The following is a 19,036-nucleotide window of genomic DNA, read 5'->3' on the forward strand; positions in this document are numbered from 1 at the left end:
CACACGTTTAAAAAACATATACTTACCCTTGGATCAATCACCAAGTAGGTTTTGATGTTCATGGATTCAAGGTAAGGATCCCTGAGGTGTCCATTCCCTTCTTCTACTTCATAAGCTTTGCCTAGGTGATTTAATGTTGCTTCAGTGATGTGTACACGACTGAGAAGAGAAAAAAAGAACAGCAGACCCAAACATTTACAGAAAGGTCAGATTAAGCATTTCATTTACATTTCAATGGCTACTGCTGACATTTTTGTGCTTTTCAGCCATCTTGTGCTTTGGCAGCCAACTCCAAAATCTTGCCAGTATTTAAAACCATATTAGCAACCCATTACTGCAGTTTTTTGTTACTCATCTTTCAYACTAAGTATGCCAGAAACATTTCCCAAAATGAGATAATATCAGTATAAAATTAAAGGGAAATACAGCAAAGAAGAGAAATAAAAAATTAAAAAAAAACAAGAAAAAAATGATCAAATCTGATGACTGACAAAGAGACAGAGACACACAGGCAGGTTGTTTCAGATGGAAAGAGCTGCAGGGAAAGCTCACATACAGAACAGAAATGAGACTGTCTAAAGGGAATAATCCAGTGCTAGAAATGCATGAGGAGGGGAGAGGAAGTGGTGACAGAAAGAAAATCTGAAAAAACAGTTGGAAAGGGATGATTCTGAAAGCCTGTCTTTTCTGAMTGAAACAGAGGACAGCGTAACACAGCAACAGCAGCACAACACTTTGAATGGAAGCAGCTAATTTTTTCTGCATCTATGCATACTTTCCCTTGAACGTTATCATTTTAGTTAAGTGACTTGAATCACATATTTCCGTATATGTTGTGAGTAACATCTTTCCAYAGAATTTCTCAGTAAGAGATCTGAAATAAGAATAATTGTTCTTTATTCTTATATTCTACTTTCCAGTTGATTTTCCCACAGCTTTTCTCATTTTTCATTGTGGAGTGGTTTTGGCACAGCCCTACACACACTCGGCACCGAGCTGGGGACAGACCATTTCTAGAAGGGAAGCTGCCAGTGTGCAGCACTCCTGCCTAAACACAGAAAGAAAGGGGATCGCTGTCCCTTCTCTCTCTATTTCCTTAACCTTCAGATAGGTTCACCTGAAGATAACCTAGCCAAGATCCAGAGACCACTGGCCATGGCTTCCCACAAGGAGGAACAAAAAACTTCCTAAATTCTTTGCGAGCTAGAAGGTAAGAGAGTTTTGGATGGAGAGGGTGCATGTTTACATTTGTTTACTGGCAATTGTCTCAAAAGACTATTTTTTGTAATTGTTACCTTGATCAGGCAGTTTTGCAAGCCCAGACAAACCCTCTAACCCCAAATTTTGTAACTTGCTCTAAAGCATCCTTTCCATCCTGCAGGGGTTGAGGCATACTGGGTGATATCTGTATTAATTGAGACTTAAAACATCACCACCTACTGCAGCAAATTTTCTGCGTTTTTGCACCAAAAGGCAGGACTTTTGTTCAGTGTCCACCTTACGGAGCTTCCTCTCCCCTCAGCCCCAAATCGTGCACTACCACAGTTTCAGATCTTACTGCAAACTACTTCTTCCATGTGAATTGCTACACTGATGATTTGTCAACAGTAACTAACACTCGCTAAATTCCAGCATCAGCGCGTAGCGGCRGCTGCGACAGCTGCCTCTCATACAGGCAAGCTTGAACACGCTTCGTTCGTGCACGACAGCCAACGTGCTGCACCGACAGGCCTGAGGAACCCATCCCAGCCTGTCGGGCATATACCTACTGGAGAGAAATGGTCATAAAGGCTTTTTCTAATTCTAGTTTTATGCTTTCTGCTCTACCGTGTTACATTGTTATTAATGCAAATAATGTTTTAAGTTGGAAAGACAAACAGAAAGAATAAGGACAGTCAGTCAATGGAAATATAATATTTATAAACCCACAAGTTTTCCTTCATCCTTTTGACAGTCTTCAGACTGCCTTCATTCACAGAAGTCCAAACCAGATATACTTCATATTTTGAATTCAAGTCCACTATCATCTGGCCAACTGAGCATTTTGGAAAACTTCAGGCTGCTCCTGATGACAGAAACCTTCCCCCAGCTTCCACAGGAGCAGGACTAGCTAACACCGAGAACTGGGGGAACCCCAGACGGACCCTTCTTCTAGAGGCGATGCATATCAGCTAGACACCTCTCCTCCCTCTGAGGCTCCCTCTTCCAGGAATGAAAAGTTTCCTCTTGCTACTTTTGAAAAAAATGGTAACTGAGTGCTAGACATGTATAGAAGCATATATAAGCAGATATAAGCATTACAGTGTAATGTTTCAGAATCAGCAAACCAACCTAAAATAGCTTTAACCTTTAGCAGATAATCAAACATAAGCACCAAGAACGTAACAGAATAATCAAAGTTTTTAAGATGAAGCAATGATCCTAAAAGTGACTAAGAAAAATAAATTTTTGTGCCATATTCAGAGTCGTGTTGTTTGCTTTACCRACAAAAGAAACTTTACAACTCCTTATTCTTGTTTAACCCATGCAGAGTCAACACTGCTAAAACACTCAGCATGGACAGTACTGCAGCTGTGAACCGCGCTCCAATTATTCCAGTTTCTGTTTCAGTTAATGCGAGCAAATAGTTTCATATTCATACCCCCTTACTGCTTTGCAGAAATTCATTTTAAAATTAAAGGAATTTRCCTAAAAGCTGCCTGAGGCATACAAACAATCCTAAAATGTCACTATTTTGAATCACTTTACAAGAGAAACCAGAACTTCAATGCTTAATGGGTTGAAATAGCAAATATACACCCAGATAAAGACTATTCCGTTAATACATAAAAGTAATAATTTGCACAGACCACCAAATACCAAAACCCTACAAATGACAGTATCATTTGGGAATGGAAAAGGAAAATTCTACAAGTGTCTTTTTTGGTGCAGATTACCCAAAAAAAAAAAAAAAGTTTCTTAGCTGAATTCTAATCCCTGAGTTCCACTCTGAAAACAGAAAAAAAAATAGTACTCATTGCTAAACAAGGAAAATACAAAATGCTGGTGTTTTTTTCAAAAGACGTTAACATTTTGTGTCCTTTTCAATAAGCATCTTCAGAAAGATGGCATGAACACCAGTCCCAAGCCCGTCCCTCCCACTGCCCGGCTGAGCGCCATATGGTACGTTACATTACGTTACCGCTTTGCTCCAGCTCTTGCACGCTGGGCCACTTGCCTCCCTTCCCGTGTGCTGACAAACGCGACGCAGAGTGAATACACGGCCACCAGTGACTTGGAGTTCCTGTTGCTTGGACACCCCTCATCAGGCTGCATTTTTYGAATACACAGCTAATATAAAGCAAGTGTGACTGATGCAAACACGTAGCTTTGCATTGGCTATGTAAGTAGCATACTATCCTTTATCTAAACTTACARATAAAGTATTATCCCTGTGCACAACATGAACCAAACTGGTCAACACAATAACACACTGCTGAATGCACACAATTTTCTCAAATGAAGGGAGAGTCAAGAAGCAGTCAATTGGAAAAGACTAGAATTTTACAGTTAACTGAAAAGGAATGAGAAAATGTTGACATCTTACAGCTATAGTAGACATTTTTTCCTATTTTCATCATCCCATTTTATGATTTGTGTAATAGCACRGTTACAAATTCCAGACTCCTGAGCCGTGATTATGCAAGCTGCGATGATAGAGCGAATCAGTACTGACGGTGAGAGCCTTACCCAGGTACGCCTGCCGACTCCATGCGATTAGCTAAGGACACGTCGTGAGACCAGACGTCATACTGCCACTTCCGGAGGCCGATGACGCCGCAGAGCACGTTCCCAGAATGAATGCCCACTCTCATATTGATATCCACRCCAGTGGCTTCTCTCACTTGCCTATGCAAAAGGAAGGGCATGAGAGTATAAGTTTAGAGTATAAGCCTTACATAAATCACAACTGCTCTGTTTCTTCTCTTCATCAATAAGTAGCTATAAAATTTAGAACTGCTTATAATGGTGAAAAGAAAACTACCACTCTTCATGGTTATTTCCTGCATCTGAAGATTTCTCAGTTTTACTGCTTTTGTACTAGTCTTCCAAACAGATTAAAATTTTCATTCTGAAAATAAATCATTTTAAGGGAAACTTTTAAAAACTCTAGGCACGTGTCAAATACTGCTCTCAGTGAAACCAAGCTAAGGTCAACAGTTCTGAAAAATCTCAAAACTGGGCCATATTTTCCATTTCAAGCTAAAAATTTCAGAAGTGGAGAGCTACATTACAACAAAAGCCTAAATGGATTTCACATATAAATCAAGCGATTTCTTGTTATTTACATATTAAGCTGTTCCCACAAATAACTTTGCTAAGCATTGTTAAATACATGCTCTTTCTACTTATGTAAAAAATAACTAAGTTTGAAGCAAAAATCCCATGACAATATTATAATGCCCTAGCCAACATTTTCTTCTTAATATCAACATAACAGTATTGTCTTATTGTATATCAAAGAATTGGCATTTGCCAACAAAACTCTGTTTTGCTGGACAGTTTCAGACCAGCTGTAAGAAGAAAAAAAAAAAAAAAAGAAATGTCATTGGCATATATTGGTCCRGAATAAGTGATTTAGCTTTCTGCCAAATACTCTAGATTTATGCAGAAAAAAGATACAGTCTATAACTATTATTTTAAATACTACTGAATCCCTAATATAATTTGAGGATTAACACAATATTTAGCTTTATGTACTTACACTAAACTATACATCARTGAACATAAACGTGCCTAGGCAACTTATGTTTGGTCTTCTCTCCTTCTTCTGTAAGGTCTAGAGATATATTATGAATTAATCTCATTATACATATACTTAGTGCAAAGACAAGAGACTAAAACTTTTATGACCTAATGCATACATAACTATCATAAACTATAGCTAATAAATACATTTTAAATGTCCTCTAACTAAGAATGACTTTATTCAATATCTTCCTAGCCTCTATACTTTAAAAAGTCTTTTGCTGCTATACTTACTTTATTGCTTCACACATATCAAGTCCCATTTTAACACAGTTCCTGGCATGAACCGGTAAGGATACAGGTAGGCCTGAGACACAGTAGTAACAGTCTCCCAGAATTTTTATTCTCATGCATTCATTCTCCTGTGAAATAATGGTAAACATATTCAACAGGAAAAACTGACCTTGCAAGTAAGCTGATGACACAAAAACTAGGAGTTCTCTATGTCAGTTTGAGGAAGTTGGGCCTCGTGTAATGCTGTTTGAAGCAAAACCTACTTCTCTTCTCCTACATCCAAATGCCTGGACATTGCTGACTGGAGGGCAGTAGAAATGATCACTTTAAGCATTTCTGAGAGAAAATCATCTTACTGATTTCTGACTTTATTTTCGGAACTGTTTGCAATTGAGAAATCATAAATAAAATTATAGTAGTGAAGAACCACCACAGAATTTACTACCTAAYGCATGAACTCTATTTATCTATCTTTTCATCTTGCTCTTTATTAACAATCTAATAATGCAAAATTGAGTAAAAGGAGAACAAATTTCTTATCGTAACCTCACAAATAGCATCGTCACAAAACCTGCAAAGAATTTAAGGAGAAATTAGGAATTGAGATAGCCAAACTGGTAGCGTTGCAGAGGGAAGTTGTTTTTAAAAGACTGAAGAGGAAGCCAGCCCACAGGACAGTTTTRTTACTGCCAGCGGCTAATCACAAAAGCAGCAACACTGTTTGGCAGCAGCAAATTTTCTCCTAACCTTGCAACAGAGGATCCTGCTCCGGACCCTGGCTGGGGAGGGGAAAGGGGAAGAACAAAGACCTCGTCACGCTGTCTTTTGTGAAGACCTTACRTAAGAGTTTTAACTACAAATGTTGCAAGATGGCCAAGGCTAATTCTGCCTGGGAGGCTGCCTAGTGCTTGACTGATGAGTAGAGATGGCTTAATTTGGGACAGCTGACCCTGCCGCTAACCAGCCAGCCCCACTGCAGGAACAGCCCCGCTAGTCTTCAGCCAATCCCCAAACACTCTAATTTGCAGCCAGCCCAAATCAGTGACAGGTCACCAAACTAAGCTGTTCTCACTCATCAGTCAAAGCCCCATCCATCACTCTCCAACATCTGATGCCATCCAGCATGCTCCGAGTACAGCTGCGAGCAAAGAGCGAGGCAGGCACCCACGTGCCCTCTCCGCTTCAAAGCTGCTGCTAACTGGAGTAACAGTCACGTCATCCTGTGTGTTCTTAGCTGCTCTACAGCAATGCAGCTGCAATATGGTTAGTACAACCCTCTTCTCTTCCGGTACTTGAGGAGTTTTAGTAACAGCTCAATTCACAGAAACACTGTATAAAGATTAGCAATGTCACTTACTAGTCAAAAAGGTAAACTAAGATTTTAGCCAGATTTTAACCAGTGATACAATACATTTAAGAGTTTATTTGGCCACATCCACAAAGGTTTAACTAGAAGTGCTTTCTCAACACCTCTGCTATATTAATAATTTTATATTTTCCCACTTATTTATGAAGACTTTTTAGAATTTCACAAAAAACCATGATTTTCCAAGTCCATTAAAATTTTCTATCTAGGCTCAAATTATTTTCAAATAGTAAAACCAAATATACTTAGTTATCAAATCCAATCAAGATCTTTAAAGCACAGGAAATTTGAAAGGTAGCCATCGGTCTCTCCTTGTGCTTACCAATGATAAACATCTAGAACCAGAATTTAGTGGGGGGGGGGGTAAATGTCTTATAGGATGCAACAAAATGCAGCTTTACTCTCCTAAAGCTACACTTGCCTCATAATATTGATGTTAGAAAAATCAATGGATATGACAGAACACACAATCAGACTACTTCATTTTTAGAGGAAAACAGCGTTGCAGAGTGAGTGAATCACACAAAACGTCACTATATGACACAATCCCTGCAATCTGAGAACTCAAAAACTGCGTTTGTGATAGCAGCTCCAGAGAAATTAACCTCAARCAGCATTTGGATGTAAAAACAACTGACAGCCTGAAGGGTCCGTAGTGAGGGTATATCATAATAAGGAGCATTTTATCTGTGTCCTCTTCTTACACTTTCTTGTAAGTATCCAGGACTTGTCATTATTCCTGACCTAAAGAACTCTTTGGTCTGATGCAATATGACAGATTTCATGTATTTAAATAYATGCTTGAGAGTTTGTAGAGCAAACAGCAAATGCTAACTGAATGCAGCAAAGCTCCTCAGCAGAGCTGCTATCCAGCACCTACTACAGTCCCATCATTTATTTCCATCAGACAATTCCCTGCAAAACAAATACAGAGACACCTCCAGGCTTTGAGTTATAGTGACAACTTGCAAAATTTCTTACTTTTGTTTTTTTGTTTTATATGATTTTGCTAGCAACTTCAAAGCCAAAGAAGTCCTTCCTCCTTGTCCTCACCAGCACTAACCCTGACTGACCTCTGTCTTGCAGAAAAAGCTGGCTGTTTTTCAATGGTGGCATTTATCCCTACTTGGGCAACAAACTGCAACACCTACCTTTGCAATCTGATCAAACTTCCCAAACAGTTCATTCAGCATCACTACCAGCTCCTTAGGAGAGCAGTCACTGGCAAGACGAGTAAATCCTACAATGTCTGCATAGAGAATGCTAGACAGGAACAAAAGGCAAAAACAGCATAACTGAAATAGGAAAACACATCTACTCCACAGTCAGCTTAAATATTAAAGCCTATTTAATAGAAAGCATCCTTCCCTTTGGAAAATAACTCTGGAAAAAAAGGGCTTATATATTTAAACTAGTTTTAGTGTCCTGAACTCACGTGCTGCTTTCTACCATCAAACAACAGGGGAAAAAAGGTTTACTACAGCCTGTAAATCTACCTCCAAATTTGAATTTCACCACAATATACACTGATAAAAGTTATCAGCTTGCATTAATATGAATAGATCTAAAGTTTCTGCACTTACCTAACATTTTGGTGCCTTTTTACATATAGGCTGTGGAAGTTGTTGTCATGCATTTGCCTATTATCATTGGTTTCCTTTAGTCGCTCTATGATTGCTAGTTTCATTTCCATAGATATATGAGCTGGCAGTATGGACAAAAGCAAATTTTCCTAAAAGGAGGGAAAAAATTAATGATGTAAATTCTTAATATAGTAAATTTGAAATTGCAGAATTTTAGCGACTGTAAGAAGGAATTAAAAAATAAAACCTCTTTGTTCAAACAGCTTTTGAGTAACATGTTGGGTTTTCCAAAAAAGGCTTTTTCTGTTTCTGTTCTCAAAATCAAAAACACTGATTTTTCAGCTAAGTAAGGGTGTCACACATTTTCTTTCTCTTTTTGTTCCTTATGACCTAAATGCCACATCTCTCTATTACCATGGAAAAAAAAAACAAAAATTCAATATTACCACAATCTTGTATGAATGAAAATTTACTTTTTCACCCACCTGTCTTCCTCAGTATTATGTTAGCATCTTCTGATAAAAGTTCAGATTAAAACTTATATTCTGTAACTAAYGATCTGTGCAGTATTAAAACAACCTGAATTCTCGAATACTGGAATAAAGAGCTGAGAATTTCAAATGCTGGAAAACAGCAACAGATACAAAATTGTTGACAGCATGCCACTATCGTTTAAATGAACCACGACAACTAATGCCACTGAAACAAGGTCTTTTGARTGGAGCGAGAACAAAGACTCTTGGAAAACCACTTACACTGTTTGGCTACTCAGTGCACTGTGCTACCCTGGCTTTGTCTGCAAAGCCAGTTCTTCAAATAAGACCCCACTGAGTTGCTGGGCAGAAGAAGAAGGGGTGGGGGGAAGAATCCTTTTAACCCATGAAGAGCTCTGCCACCCCAGAGACAGTCAGCACCGCAGAGGAAACATTGTGTGGGACAGCTACAAGCAGGAATTTCTTCAGACGACACGGGCACCACAACCCAAACAGACTCTGCAACCCAGTAAAACTCGATTGCTTCTCAGTCCCATTTTCCCACTTTTGCAGCAGCCCACAGGCACGACCAGGCAGCTTAACCAGGGCTTAACTAGTGCCTGCCACCACAAAGAAATGTCTTGGGATCACGGTGGGAAGGGGTAGTTCCTGGGTGTCAGATATCGACTACGCTAGGAATACACAGCAGTTTGGTTTGAGACTGCCCCTGAAATAAGGGCATCGCCTCCCTCTCTTCTAGCATTTTGCATTACGAGATTCAACCTTAGGGAACAATTTAAACTGACGGCAGAGCCCCACTGAATGCAGCAGGGCAATTTGATACCAACCCATTACACAGCTTCCAAAGAAGGGATGACAAACTCCTAACTGTATTTCTCATATCTTCTTCATAGGGAAAAAGCAGGTGCAAAAAGGAGACTCTGAATTATGCCTGACAAATTACAACACAGATGAAAGAAAACTGTCCATGGAGTTGAGCACATCTACATTTCAAACAAGCAGCCATGGGGGGGAGGGAAGCAGGTTGCCAGATCGCTCAGAGACATCACAGAAAGCACGGTGCATGCAAGCTGCGCGGGCTGCCGCGGGGGAGCAGGCAGCGCCCCGGCAGGATCGGCACACTGCACTGGCGCCTTGGCTCACACCATCGGCATCAGGGGACAGACCGGCACCAGCACTGTGGCATTTTCTTCTTTTCAATTTAATCAAGTCAGTCACTTTTCAGCTCCTTCCTTTTATCTAGTAACTTGTGGGCAGAGAGCTGGGCACACCGGGGCACTCTAGAGCCGCTGTTCCGAACCCTGCCCGTGCCAGGACACGCTAAGGAAGGCAGCAAAGTTTCAGCTTTGATACTTCTTTACAGTCCTTCCTCAGGAGAAAACTCCTGTTTCTGGTTTATTCTTTAAATATCACTGGAGTTTATAGAAACAATGTTAGATTGTATAGATTGTATAACAATACTGTAATGTTTTAAAGGACTTTTTTTTTCCTCCCTTAAGTTCCAATTTTCTCCTCCTTGAAAAATAAAAATAGTTTGCAAACCAAGAAAATGCAAGAACAAATAATACTGGAGAATTTCAAACATAAAACATGTGACCAAGGGAAGCATGTCTCAGGAAGTATTTCCCAGGGCATTCTGGACACTTTCTTTTAAGTTACCTTAGGTTAGTCCTAATAATCTTTTATACTAGGCAAAAATTTAACTAAAATAACTGCCAATCATATTCCTGTTACAAATACTATGTGKTTTTTTTGTATAGAAAAGCCCCGCACAGAACAGCTTCTTCCCTTTAACTTCCTTCTTTTGTTGAAAATGGCACTTTTTTTTATTATTATTATTAATTTATTTTTTAATATCGGGGGTATCGCAGAGATTGGACCAAGCCTTTCACAACATGCATTAATCACAAACTTTATAAAATTATACAGACTTTATAAACAGAAACAAGCAACTCATAAAATGAATTATTTCACTCACCTGTTGTCTCTTTTCAATCTTCAGTTTCATTCGGACCTGAATGCACTTTAATGTGTATCTATACAAATCCCACGAAGCAACCTGCATTTGGCGTTTGTGAAATGCACCCATCAAGTTACCACAAAGAAAAATGACAGCATTGGCAAGTAACTGCATGAGAAGAAAAACATTTATGTACTGCAGAACAGCCACAGATATTTCACTGACATATTGACTAGTCCCTTAAAAACCAACAGTCCCAGTACCTCTTACAATTTGTCCCTTGCCCTGTCTCTCACACAYGCAAATCACAGTGTTCCAGTTAACCAGGATGCACCTGAGAAATATAAGCTAACTTACACTGACGGGGGCTTTCCTACGTGGAGACACAGTAGCACACCGAAACGCAGAAAATCCTGCAATATCACTTAATATTTTTATTTGCGGACAGGTGCGCTGGATTCAGGCAGAATCCAGCCTACAAACCCAGGCATCAGCACGCTGCGTGAATTTCTGACAAACACCTGCACAAGGCGTTGGAGCAGGGAGCCGGGGCGCCACTCGGGACATGGCCCTTAGCAGGCGAGCCGGGGCGCTGAAAGGAGGCAGCGGCGCTCCCAGGGCACTGCTGGCCCTTGGATCCACCCTGCACCTAAGGGAAGCAGGCAGTGCCAGATGGAGCGAGACAGGACTCACTTGCAACAGCACAGCCTGGGAAGGAGGACTACAACAAAATTTGTCCTATATTGTGTTACTCAGTTAACAAAACCATTCTGCTTCTTCCACTTAGGTCAGAAAACCAGAATGCATTACAGAGGAAAATGATTATGTCTTTAGTAAAAGTATACAAATCAGTTGTGGGCCCACGCTCCAAATCCCTAAACGGTGTGGAAGTTTGGAACCTAGCTGAACACAACGCTTTGCCAATGTCAAGTGGCAATATGACTAGAATATTACTTACGCGAGTAGTATTTCCTTACCTGAAAGAGAACGGAYTCCTTTTCTTTCTGAGAGTTCTTGGGTACAACAATGCTGAGAACAATAATATGGGAGAGAGCAGAAAGACTGCTAATTATGACAGCATCTCTCATCCCAAAGGGGAGCATGGTATAAACTGTGAAGATTAGGAATAGAAAGAACGGCACCTTTGGAAAGAAGAAAAAACAAATAACAAAAAATAACACACACACACTACTAGATGCCTACCAAAAAATCACCATAGAACAAGGAGGAAAGTAGCAGTGTTCTCATTCATTTTCAGACTGAACATATAAATATTGACATTTCAAAAATACTATTAAAAACATCAGGATAGTAGTAGTCCTAAAAGCTTTGATGGGATTAGTAGTTATAGAAGCATAGATAAGACAGTTGTTTAATATGACCCATCACCTGTAATTTGTTCAGTTGTCCTCGCCCTTCACCCTTAATTTATCCATCGCAGCAGAAGGTGCACTTTGTACATTATGTATCAGGAATAGWGCAGGGCAAGATAGGAATATTGACTAGCATCAAATGATGCACATTTTCCAAAATATTATGCTAATACTAACACCACCAGATCACATGTGTTTATTCAATCCATATTTGATAGAACCAAAAATGCAAACAATACATCCCAGCACCCACAGAAGAGAATAATGGTTATCACAGCTAACCACCTATTAAGCTGCACAGACTTTACAAAAAGCACAATGGCTCACTAAACTGCTAGGGATCAGATGGGAGCTATTAAAGCCAATCACTTAAATACTTATTTAYAGACTTCTGTTACAGCATTTAGTTTGCCCTTATGGAAACTGACAACCCTGACCTGATATCTGCCTTTAAATATTGCAACAGAGGTACTGCAGTCCTCCTGGATCAGCTCTGTCTCCTCACTGCAACTCAACTCCTGCTGTTCCAGACATCCGCTCCCTTCAAGGAAGTCTCAGGCTTGGACTACACTTAAATGTTTAGCCAGTATAGCTAGTTTGGTTGTGGCAATAAAAATACATATATAAATACATTTTTGTCCAACAAAAATATTTTCATCTTCATCTTTACTGATTAATTGTACTAAAAAATTTTTTTCTACCACACTTAAAACCACTGTCACAAAATGTTTTGAACACTATGTAATAGTTTTGTAAATACGGACAACCAAAGGTCATATCTGCATTTAAATAGTAGCTTTAATTAAAGTCGTAACTTGAGACAGAAGTCTGAAATTCACCTACTCACTTCTGCTTTCCTCTCTATGGTCTTTAAGTTTTTGGCTTCAAAGCAACGTCAATAAATTATTACCCAATGACAACAATGCAAGATATTAACTTGCAGTGCTGCAAGCCACAAAACCAAATCTTGCTTTGTTACATTTTGGTATCTATAGTTAAAAACAGTAAATTTTGTTTTTTCCTTTCATAAGGTGAGATTTTTCTTAGGTTAAAAGCACTGAATAGCAACTACAAATACATGTTACTGGATCAAGGCCATAATACAAATCAGATTTTGGTTGTTTAACAGATAATTTTGTAATTTTCTTTATTTGAAATAAAGGGGGGAAGGGGAGGAGTCAGTACAAGATAAAAAGTCATTTTTCATTTCATTAAAAACTCTTCTGTTTACATTATCAGAGCCTAGGAGGAGTTTCCTACAGATTATGATATTTTTGGCATCATGAAATCTCTGTCTTCTGATCAGAGATACAAAGAAATGAACTTTAGCCGCACCCAGCCATGCCAGGATGTGTCATTAATTCTTATTGTTCCCTTCACCTCTCCCATTGATTTGAAAACACGCTCCCCAGGGCACGCCCAGCTAGAGAGTCCTTTATATATTTCTTAAACASCATATTGACCCACATAGCAAATGAACAAAGCAAGCATTATTAATGAAAAATTCTCCTGAAGATGAATTCATAATAAACAAGACTTAGTTTGCTTAAAGAAAAATGCAATTCAATTACAAACTGAAGGTGCAATTCCTGCACAGATTCCTGCAGTTATTCAGTTTTCTCACTTGTACTATATTTTCACTGAAGTAAAGAACATGAACTAAAGCTGATCATGATATAAACCAATAAAAACAATTTGGGAAAGTGAACCTAAATTTGAAGAAATACATAATTATGCAGTTAAAATGCTCAGAAAAACTAAAAACACAAATACACACATACCCTGGTACACTGGCTACCAGTTGCATGTAAGCAGATGAATAAACAAGAAATACCTACCTGTTCCCATGGTGGAAAATCATTTTCTTTTTCAAAAATGGATACATATCCTATGGTTACGAAGCTAATCCAAATCATAACTCCAAATAATGTTAGCCATCTCCGAAATAAAGATTCAATACATAAAAGCAAGTACATGACTGCAAATATGACAAGAGCAGTACATACTGTAATAATGAAGGCAAGATGATTATGTGCTTCCTGCAAAAGCAAAACAAAGTGTTATATTTATTCTAACTTTCTCCTTTAGATAAAATGGAAAATGCATCCATACCGTGTTGGAAACAGCTGAGATTGGAACTCAGGTTAGCATATTTTGAAGTAGTCTAGCTGTGGCAGCATTAACACAACAATATTCACACATATAGAGATAATATATAGATATTACAGATACCCACTCTACCCCAGTTCCATCATTATCATTTCCCAAACTAGTCTCTTTTTTTTTTTCTTTTTTTTTCTTTTTTTTTTTGTCATTTAAGCTCTTCAATGCAGACATACCCAAAGGACATGTATTCTGGCAGAAAGGAGAGTGTAACTCTTTCCCAGAGTTTTACAGAAGATGACTTGTAACACACGTGCATAAACGGTGTGTTTAAACACACTGTTCAAAAGTAAAAGCTAAAAGGGATACAAGTACAATTTGTAAGATTAAGAGGGTGTTCCCTCTTTACCAACAAATCTAAAGATTTTTTGACATGAAACACTATTGGAAAGCAGGGTTAAAAGACAAGGAAGGAATATACCAGTCTCCTTATTACACATTTACAATGTTACCATCTTAAAAAGCTACTCCTTCCTCTTTTACCAGCTGTCAACCGGGCTTGCTTGAAGAACACCTAGTTTCTAAGCAGAAAATCATATTATGCTACACAACAGCAAATTTCTCTAAGTTGCATCTTTCTGATGCCTGTAGGATCCTGCACTTCACTAACTGACTTTTCCTTCAACAGATCTTCCATTATACTGTGGGATTGCTGTTGTGTTTTAATACCAAAAAAAAAAAAAAGATATCTACAAATCCTATTAAAAAAAATCTCAGGAATTCATAACCAAGGAATCAACATATTATTTCACATATCTTACATGAATCTAAAAAGAAAACTTGAGAGAGGCAGAACATTTTAACTTAAGTTCTTGTTCTGTCCCTGACTCCTTTAATAAAGACATTTATTTACTAGCACAGCYGCAATTTAGCCTAGAACAGGTGGGAGGGAGGCAACATCCCCTCCAGGAAGGCTGCATGCCTCCGACAAGGCTGTCTGCTCTCCTCCCCATCCCTTCACAAACACGCACAGCATTACATACACAGTTACTTGATTTCTTTCAACAACACAACTATTACACCAACTAGCTCATAGAATATATTTACACAGAAATGTTGTGTGCTGTTATACACATTCCTCATCCTCTTTTACAGCATAAAGCACAACCCAAAAGGTATACTCACATCTGTGACAAAAAAGATAATAATTAGCGTAGTCCAGAAGGCAACTGCAATGAAGAGCAGCAACAACAGAAGTGGATGCTGCTGGCTGGTGTAGCGGTACTTCTCATAGAGYGGGTCTGTTATCTTGCAGTCATCATTCTCGTTAAAGAAGTATTTACCCTTCGCTGGCATTTTATCCCCGTCTGGCTATTATTTCTCACTCAATTTCCAGTGGACACAGAAAGATGCAGCTCAAGCTACCTCTTCAGAGTGAACTTCTGCCTTTCCTCTGCTGGTCCTGCAGTCTTCAGCCACGCCGAATGACTCGCATGCTGTGTTTTCACTTCTCATGAGCATTAACTTCAGATTTCCAATACAGCGAACAGCAAAAGAGTTACCCCCCCCAAAACCATGGGCTATTCATCACCAGCTCCATGCATGAATTTCTGCATGAGCTTATACGTGTGCAGCTAGGAGGTTTTGTGGGTTTTTTTTTTTGATAGTCTCTAACTCCTTCCCATAAGCTTGAATTTCACTTCCTGGGATGAATTCTGCAGAGAGACAGCATTATCACATTAAGGGTATTTAGTTAAGTGTACACAGTTTTGCCCAAGGAAAAAAAAAAGTACATTCCTTAAGCTTACTATCGGCATGCTCTGACAAGGGACCAAAACCTCTCTCCCGCTCGCGGTGCGGCAGCCCGGCGGCCCCTTCTCTGTGCAATGCTGCCTAAAACCGCAGTGGGGCAGGGGCCGGGACCGCTCGCCAGCGCTCTGCGCCCAACGGCTGGCCCGGCCGGTGCGCACCGCCTCGTCTTCTTCCAGCGGCCAGAACTTTTCCCTTACAAGCAGCGTGCTAAATAGGTCTCGCTCCCGTTGGAGCGAATGACGTGGTCTCCACGAGCACGCTGCGGCCCTGCGCGTCGCGAGGGGAGCCACTGCGGGCCGCCGTGAACGGAAGCGCCGGCCATCACCGCGCTGGGGGGCGGAAAGCGCCCCGACTCTCCAGCGCGAAAGCGCGCTCAGCGCACCGACGCGTCCCGAGAGTCAGATACGCAACACAAGTTTTGTAGTGAAACAGTTCTTTTAAACTGAGGCATACACACACACACACACACACAATCTTTAATCATAATACACCTTGCTTGCTTGGACTCTTTGATATGCACCTTAATTTTCTTTTTTAAAAAAATCCTTCTTTTTTTCTTTTCACACTTTAATTAAAGGGCACAAAAAAGGAGAAAAGAATACAGCTGTCCAAGCCAAAACTCACTGAACTAAGTTTTTAAAAAACAAAAAAGATACTTAACATCTAGCTCTGCACATTTAATTCAACCCTAATTAATACTGTTTCCATGGCAACATGCGCGTCCTGTTAACAGTGAACATTAAGCGATGAACTGTACTGTTAATTCCTAATAACCAATGTTTTTGCAAATAGATTCACGAATATAGTTCACACAGTGCCAAGAGAGGTAAAACAAAAGGGGGGGGGGATGGAGGGAAGCGTGAAAACCAGGATTTCAGAAGAAGTTTTATTACAAGTTGGTAGCAGGACTACAGCTTCTTTACTACCAGACTGCCGTCACCATGGTGCCCAACGTTATGGCTTTGGGCAGAAAGCACCCGCTAAGGCTTGAAGAAAAGCCAGACTGCAGTCAGTTCCTCTCAAAAGGCAAAATGTTTAACCAGGCACATGTGTACGCACTCGCCCTGCAGCTGAAGCGGYGGGAAGGAAAAGCGCTTTCACAAGCCCTGCAGAATGATTTAGCCTACGTAAATGCAGCCAAGCACTAGTTACACTACGCACTTAGGAGCCGCTGAGCAGGCAAAGCAGATGCACCAATACTGAGACAGGACCAATACAGTGAACTTTCACAGCAACACAAGTAACTACAGCTTCTTGCCCACAGTATTTCACTAATTTGGATTAATCACAAAACAAAAGGATAAAAGAATGTATTGTGCTGCATTTATTCAATAATACCCAGAAGAAATTCACATATGTACTGAAAGCTGAAATAAAACTAAACACATCTTTCAAAAGTTTTATGTATATGTTTGCATACATAAAGAGCATTTTTTTGTCATGTCAGAATTCCCTTCTGTAGTTAATGGTACACCTAATATTTCACTGTAATCACAGTAATTGTTATTACTGAGCTTTTCTTCATAACAAAAAGGCCTCCCTGATTTCACCTGAAGATTTTCTTCTTTCACTGATACTATCTGCATATGCACAATAAGGCACCTGCAAAGTTGTGCGCACGCGTTTTCAAAACTGTTCTGACACTCAAACTACAGGAGAAGCAGAGAAGAAATTAAAAAATTCAAATCRTGCCATAATTCATTTTCCAAATCCCACTCCTGACTGCAGAATTACTGCATCTGAGTGCACGTCCGTCTCCTCCAGAAAGATTTATCAGAGGGGGTGTGCGTGGGGGGGAGGGGGTATTTTAATCCGAGTTAGTCTTTGAGTAACAAAACCAATCCGTTACGGGCAACAGGAGGGTTACAGCGGCAACGTCTGGCAGAGGAGAAGACGGCTTGAGCACTCCACAGCTTCCAGAAGCCCTTTGCCTTGGGGGCAGGAGCGCCCTGGCTGCTGTGGTCCCCTGCACATCRGGGACGACAGGCTGGCTGCCCCAATTCTCTCCAGAAGTATATATGCAGAATACAAACAAACAACAAGTTCTTTACTGTGCTTGCCAAAATGAGGTAGTCATGGGGTGATTTCCATGATGACAGATATTCTGAGAGGCAAAATTTATTTTCCAGTTTGCAGAACCAAAATCATTTTCTAAAAATAACTATTAATTGCTAAGCAGTAGTATGTTCACCATTATGAGGGAAAAGTAATCCTGTCTTGAGCTACTTAATCTCAAAATCCAAGAGAAATGACTCTACAGCTTTTTTCCTGCAATTTCATTCTGCTKTATCAATAAATAAACAATACCAAGGACAATCTCACTTCTACAGAACTACAAACGGTTTTGCTTCAGTTATCTAATATTCAAAAGATGAAAGAGATGTTAAATGTATCAGCTTTGAGCTATCTCTGAGTATTATTAAAGAGTTTTACAGGGCACAAAGTCAGCAAGACATGTCTCTTAAATGATTTAATCCATCTTAATAGAATAGAGAGTGTGARTTTACAGATTTGTTTATTCCTTTGCTGATCTTCACTGATGCACATTACAAGTAATTATCAATGACTCCTGGGTCACAGCCTTTTCTTAACAAAACCTCCACCGGGTAAAGAAACCCCAGGACAGTACTTGATAGGTTTAACAAGCAACTGTAATACACTACACAAACATCACTTTCTTTTAGGTGAATAATTCAATTTTGAACCAGTTTCAATTTGCATCCTATGTCCCACTGCCACTACCACCTTTTTTTAAAAAGAACTACACAGCAACTTGTACTCTCTCTGTACATACAAGTTAAATAAGTTTTAAACAGCAAATTACTGGCAACACACCAGATAAGCTATTTGATAATCATGCCATTATTATGCATTAGTTCAATCAACATGTTGTTACATGTGGGAAACGTCATCATGACCTGTGAATGATCTTTTTACAATCCAAAACAGGGGGGAAAAAAATAGTATAGGAATTGTACTCCAGTTCCCAAACCACTACAAGCACTTCAACAGCCTCTGTTTTTCAAATTTTGTTACATTACTGGCATTCATTCTTTCCATTAACAGACTTACAAGTCAACCTTTTGTTTTTAAGAAACTTTAATAGACTTAGTCAGAAGTTTCCAGTTTTGTGTCCTTCCTCCCTCTCCATAATTTTTCCAATAGCCTTCTTAAAATGTAGAGCGCAGACAGAGACCAAAATATTGTCGCACAGATGTCATGAGCCACTAGTAAAATCATCCAAGTTAACACCCTCCTGTTTATGCATGCACAGATCGCACAAGCACTTTTTTGCCACAGCATCCCACTTTCTGGTTTTCTGG

At 39.6% G+C, this 19,036-nt stretch overlaps 1 protein-coding gene across 4 annotated transcripts in view; it reads right to left on the reverse strand.

The window, feature by feature from the left end:
• ADCY7 (adenylate cyclase 7) overlaps positions 1-19,036 on the reverse strand; it is a 48,760-nt gene that overhangs the window by 20,872 nt on the left and 8,852 nt on the right. For all 4 annotated transcript variants that reach the window (XM_026068799.1, XM_026068801.1, XM_026068802.1 and 1 more), the window contains 9 exons: positions 15,087-15,616; positions 13,637-13,837; positions 11,403-11,567; positions 10,444-10,593; positions 7,972-8,120; positions 7,540-7,651; positions 5,023-5,150; positions 3,730-3,888; positions 27-159 (listed from right to left, as the gene is read on the reverse strand). In XM_026068799.1, coding sequence (XP_025924584.1) covers positions 27-159; positions 3,730-3,888; positions 5,023-5,150; positions 7,540-7,651; positions 7,972-8,120; positions 10,444-10,593; positions 11,403-11,567; positions 13,637-13,837; positions 15,087-15,257 — 1,368 coding nt within the window. In that variant the 5' untranslated portion in view covers positions 15,258-15,616. The remainder of the gene's footprint in view (positions 1-26; positions 160-3,729; positions 3,889-5,022; positions 5,151-7,539; positions 7,652-7,971; positions 8,121-10,443; positions 10,594-11,402; positions 11,568-13,636; positions 13,838-15,086; positions 15,617-19,036) is intronic.

The sequence above is a fragment of the Apteryx rowi genome, unplaced genomic scaffold (genome assembly GCF_003343035.1).
Source record: "Apteryx rowi isolate R43461 unplaced genomic scaffold, aptRow1 scaffold_28, whole genome shotgun sequence".
In the NCBI taxonomy this organism is placed as follows: Eukaryota; Metazoa; Chordata; class Aves; order Apterygiformes; family Apterygidae; genus Apteryx; species Apteryx rowi.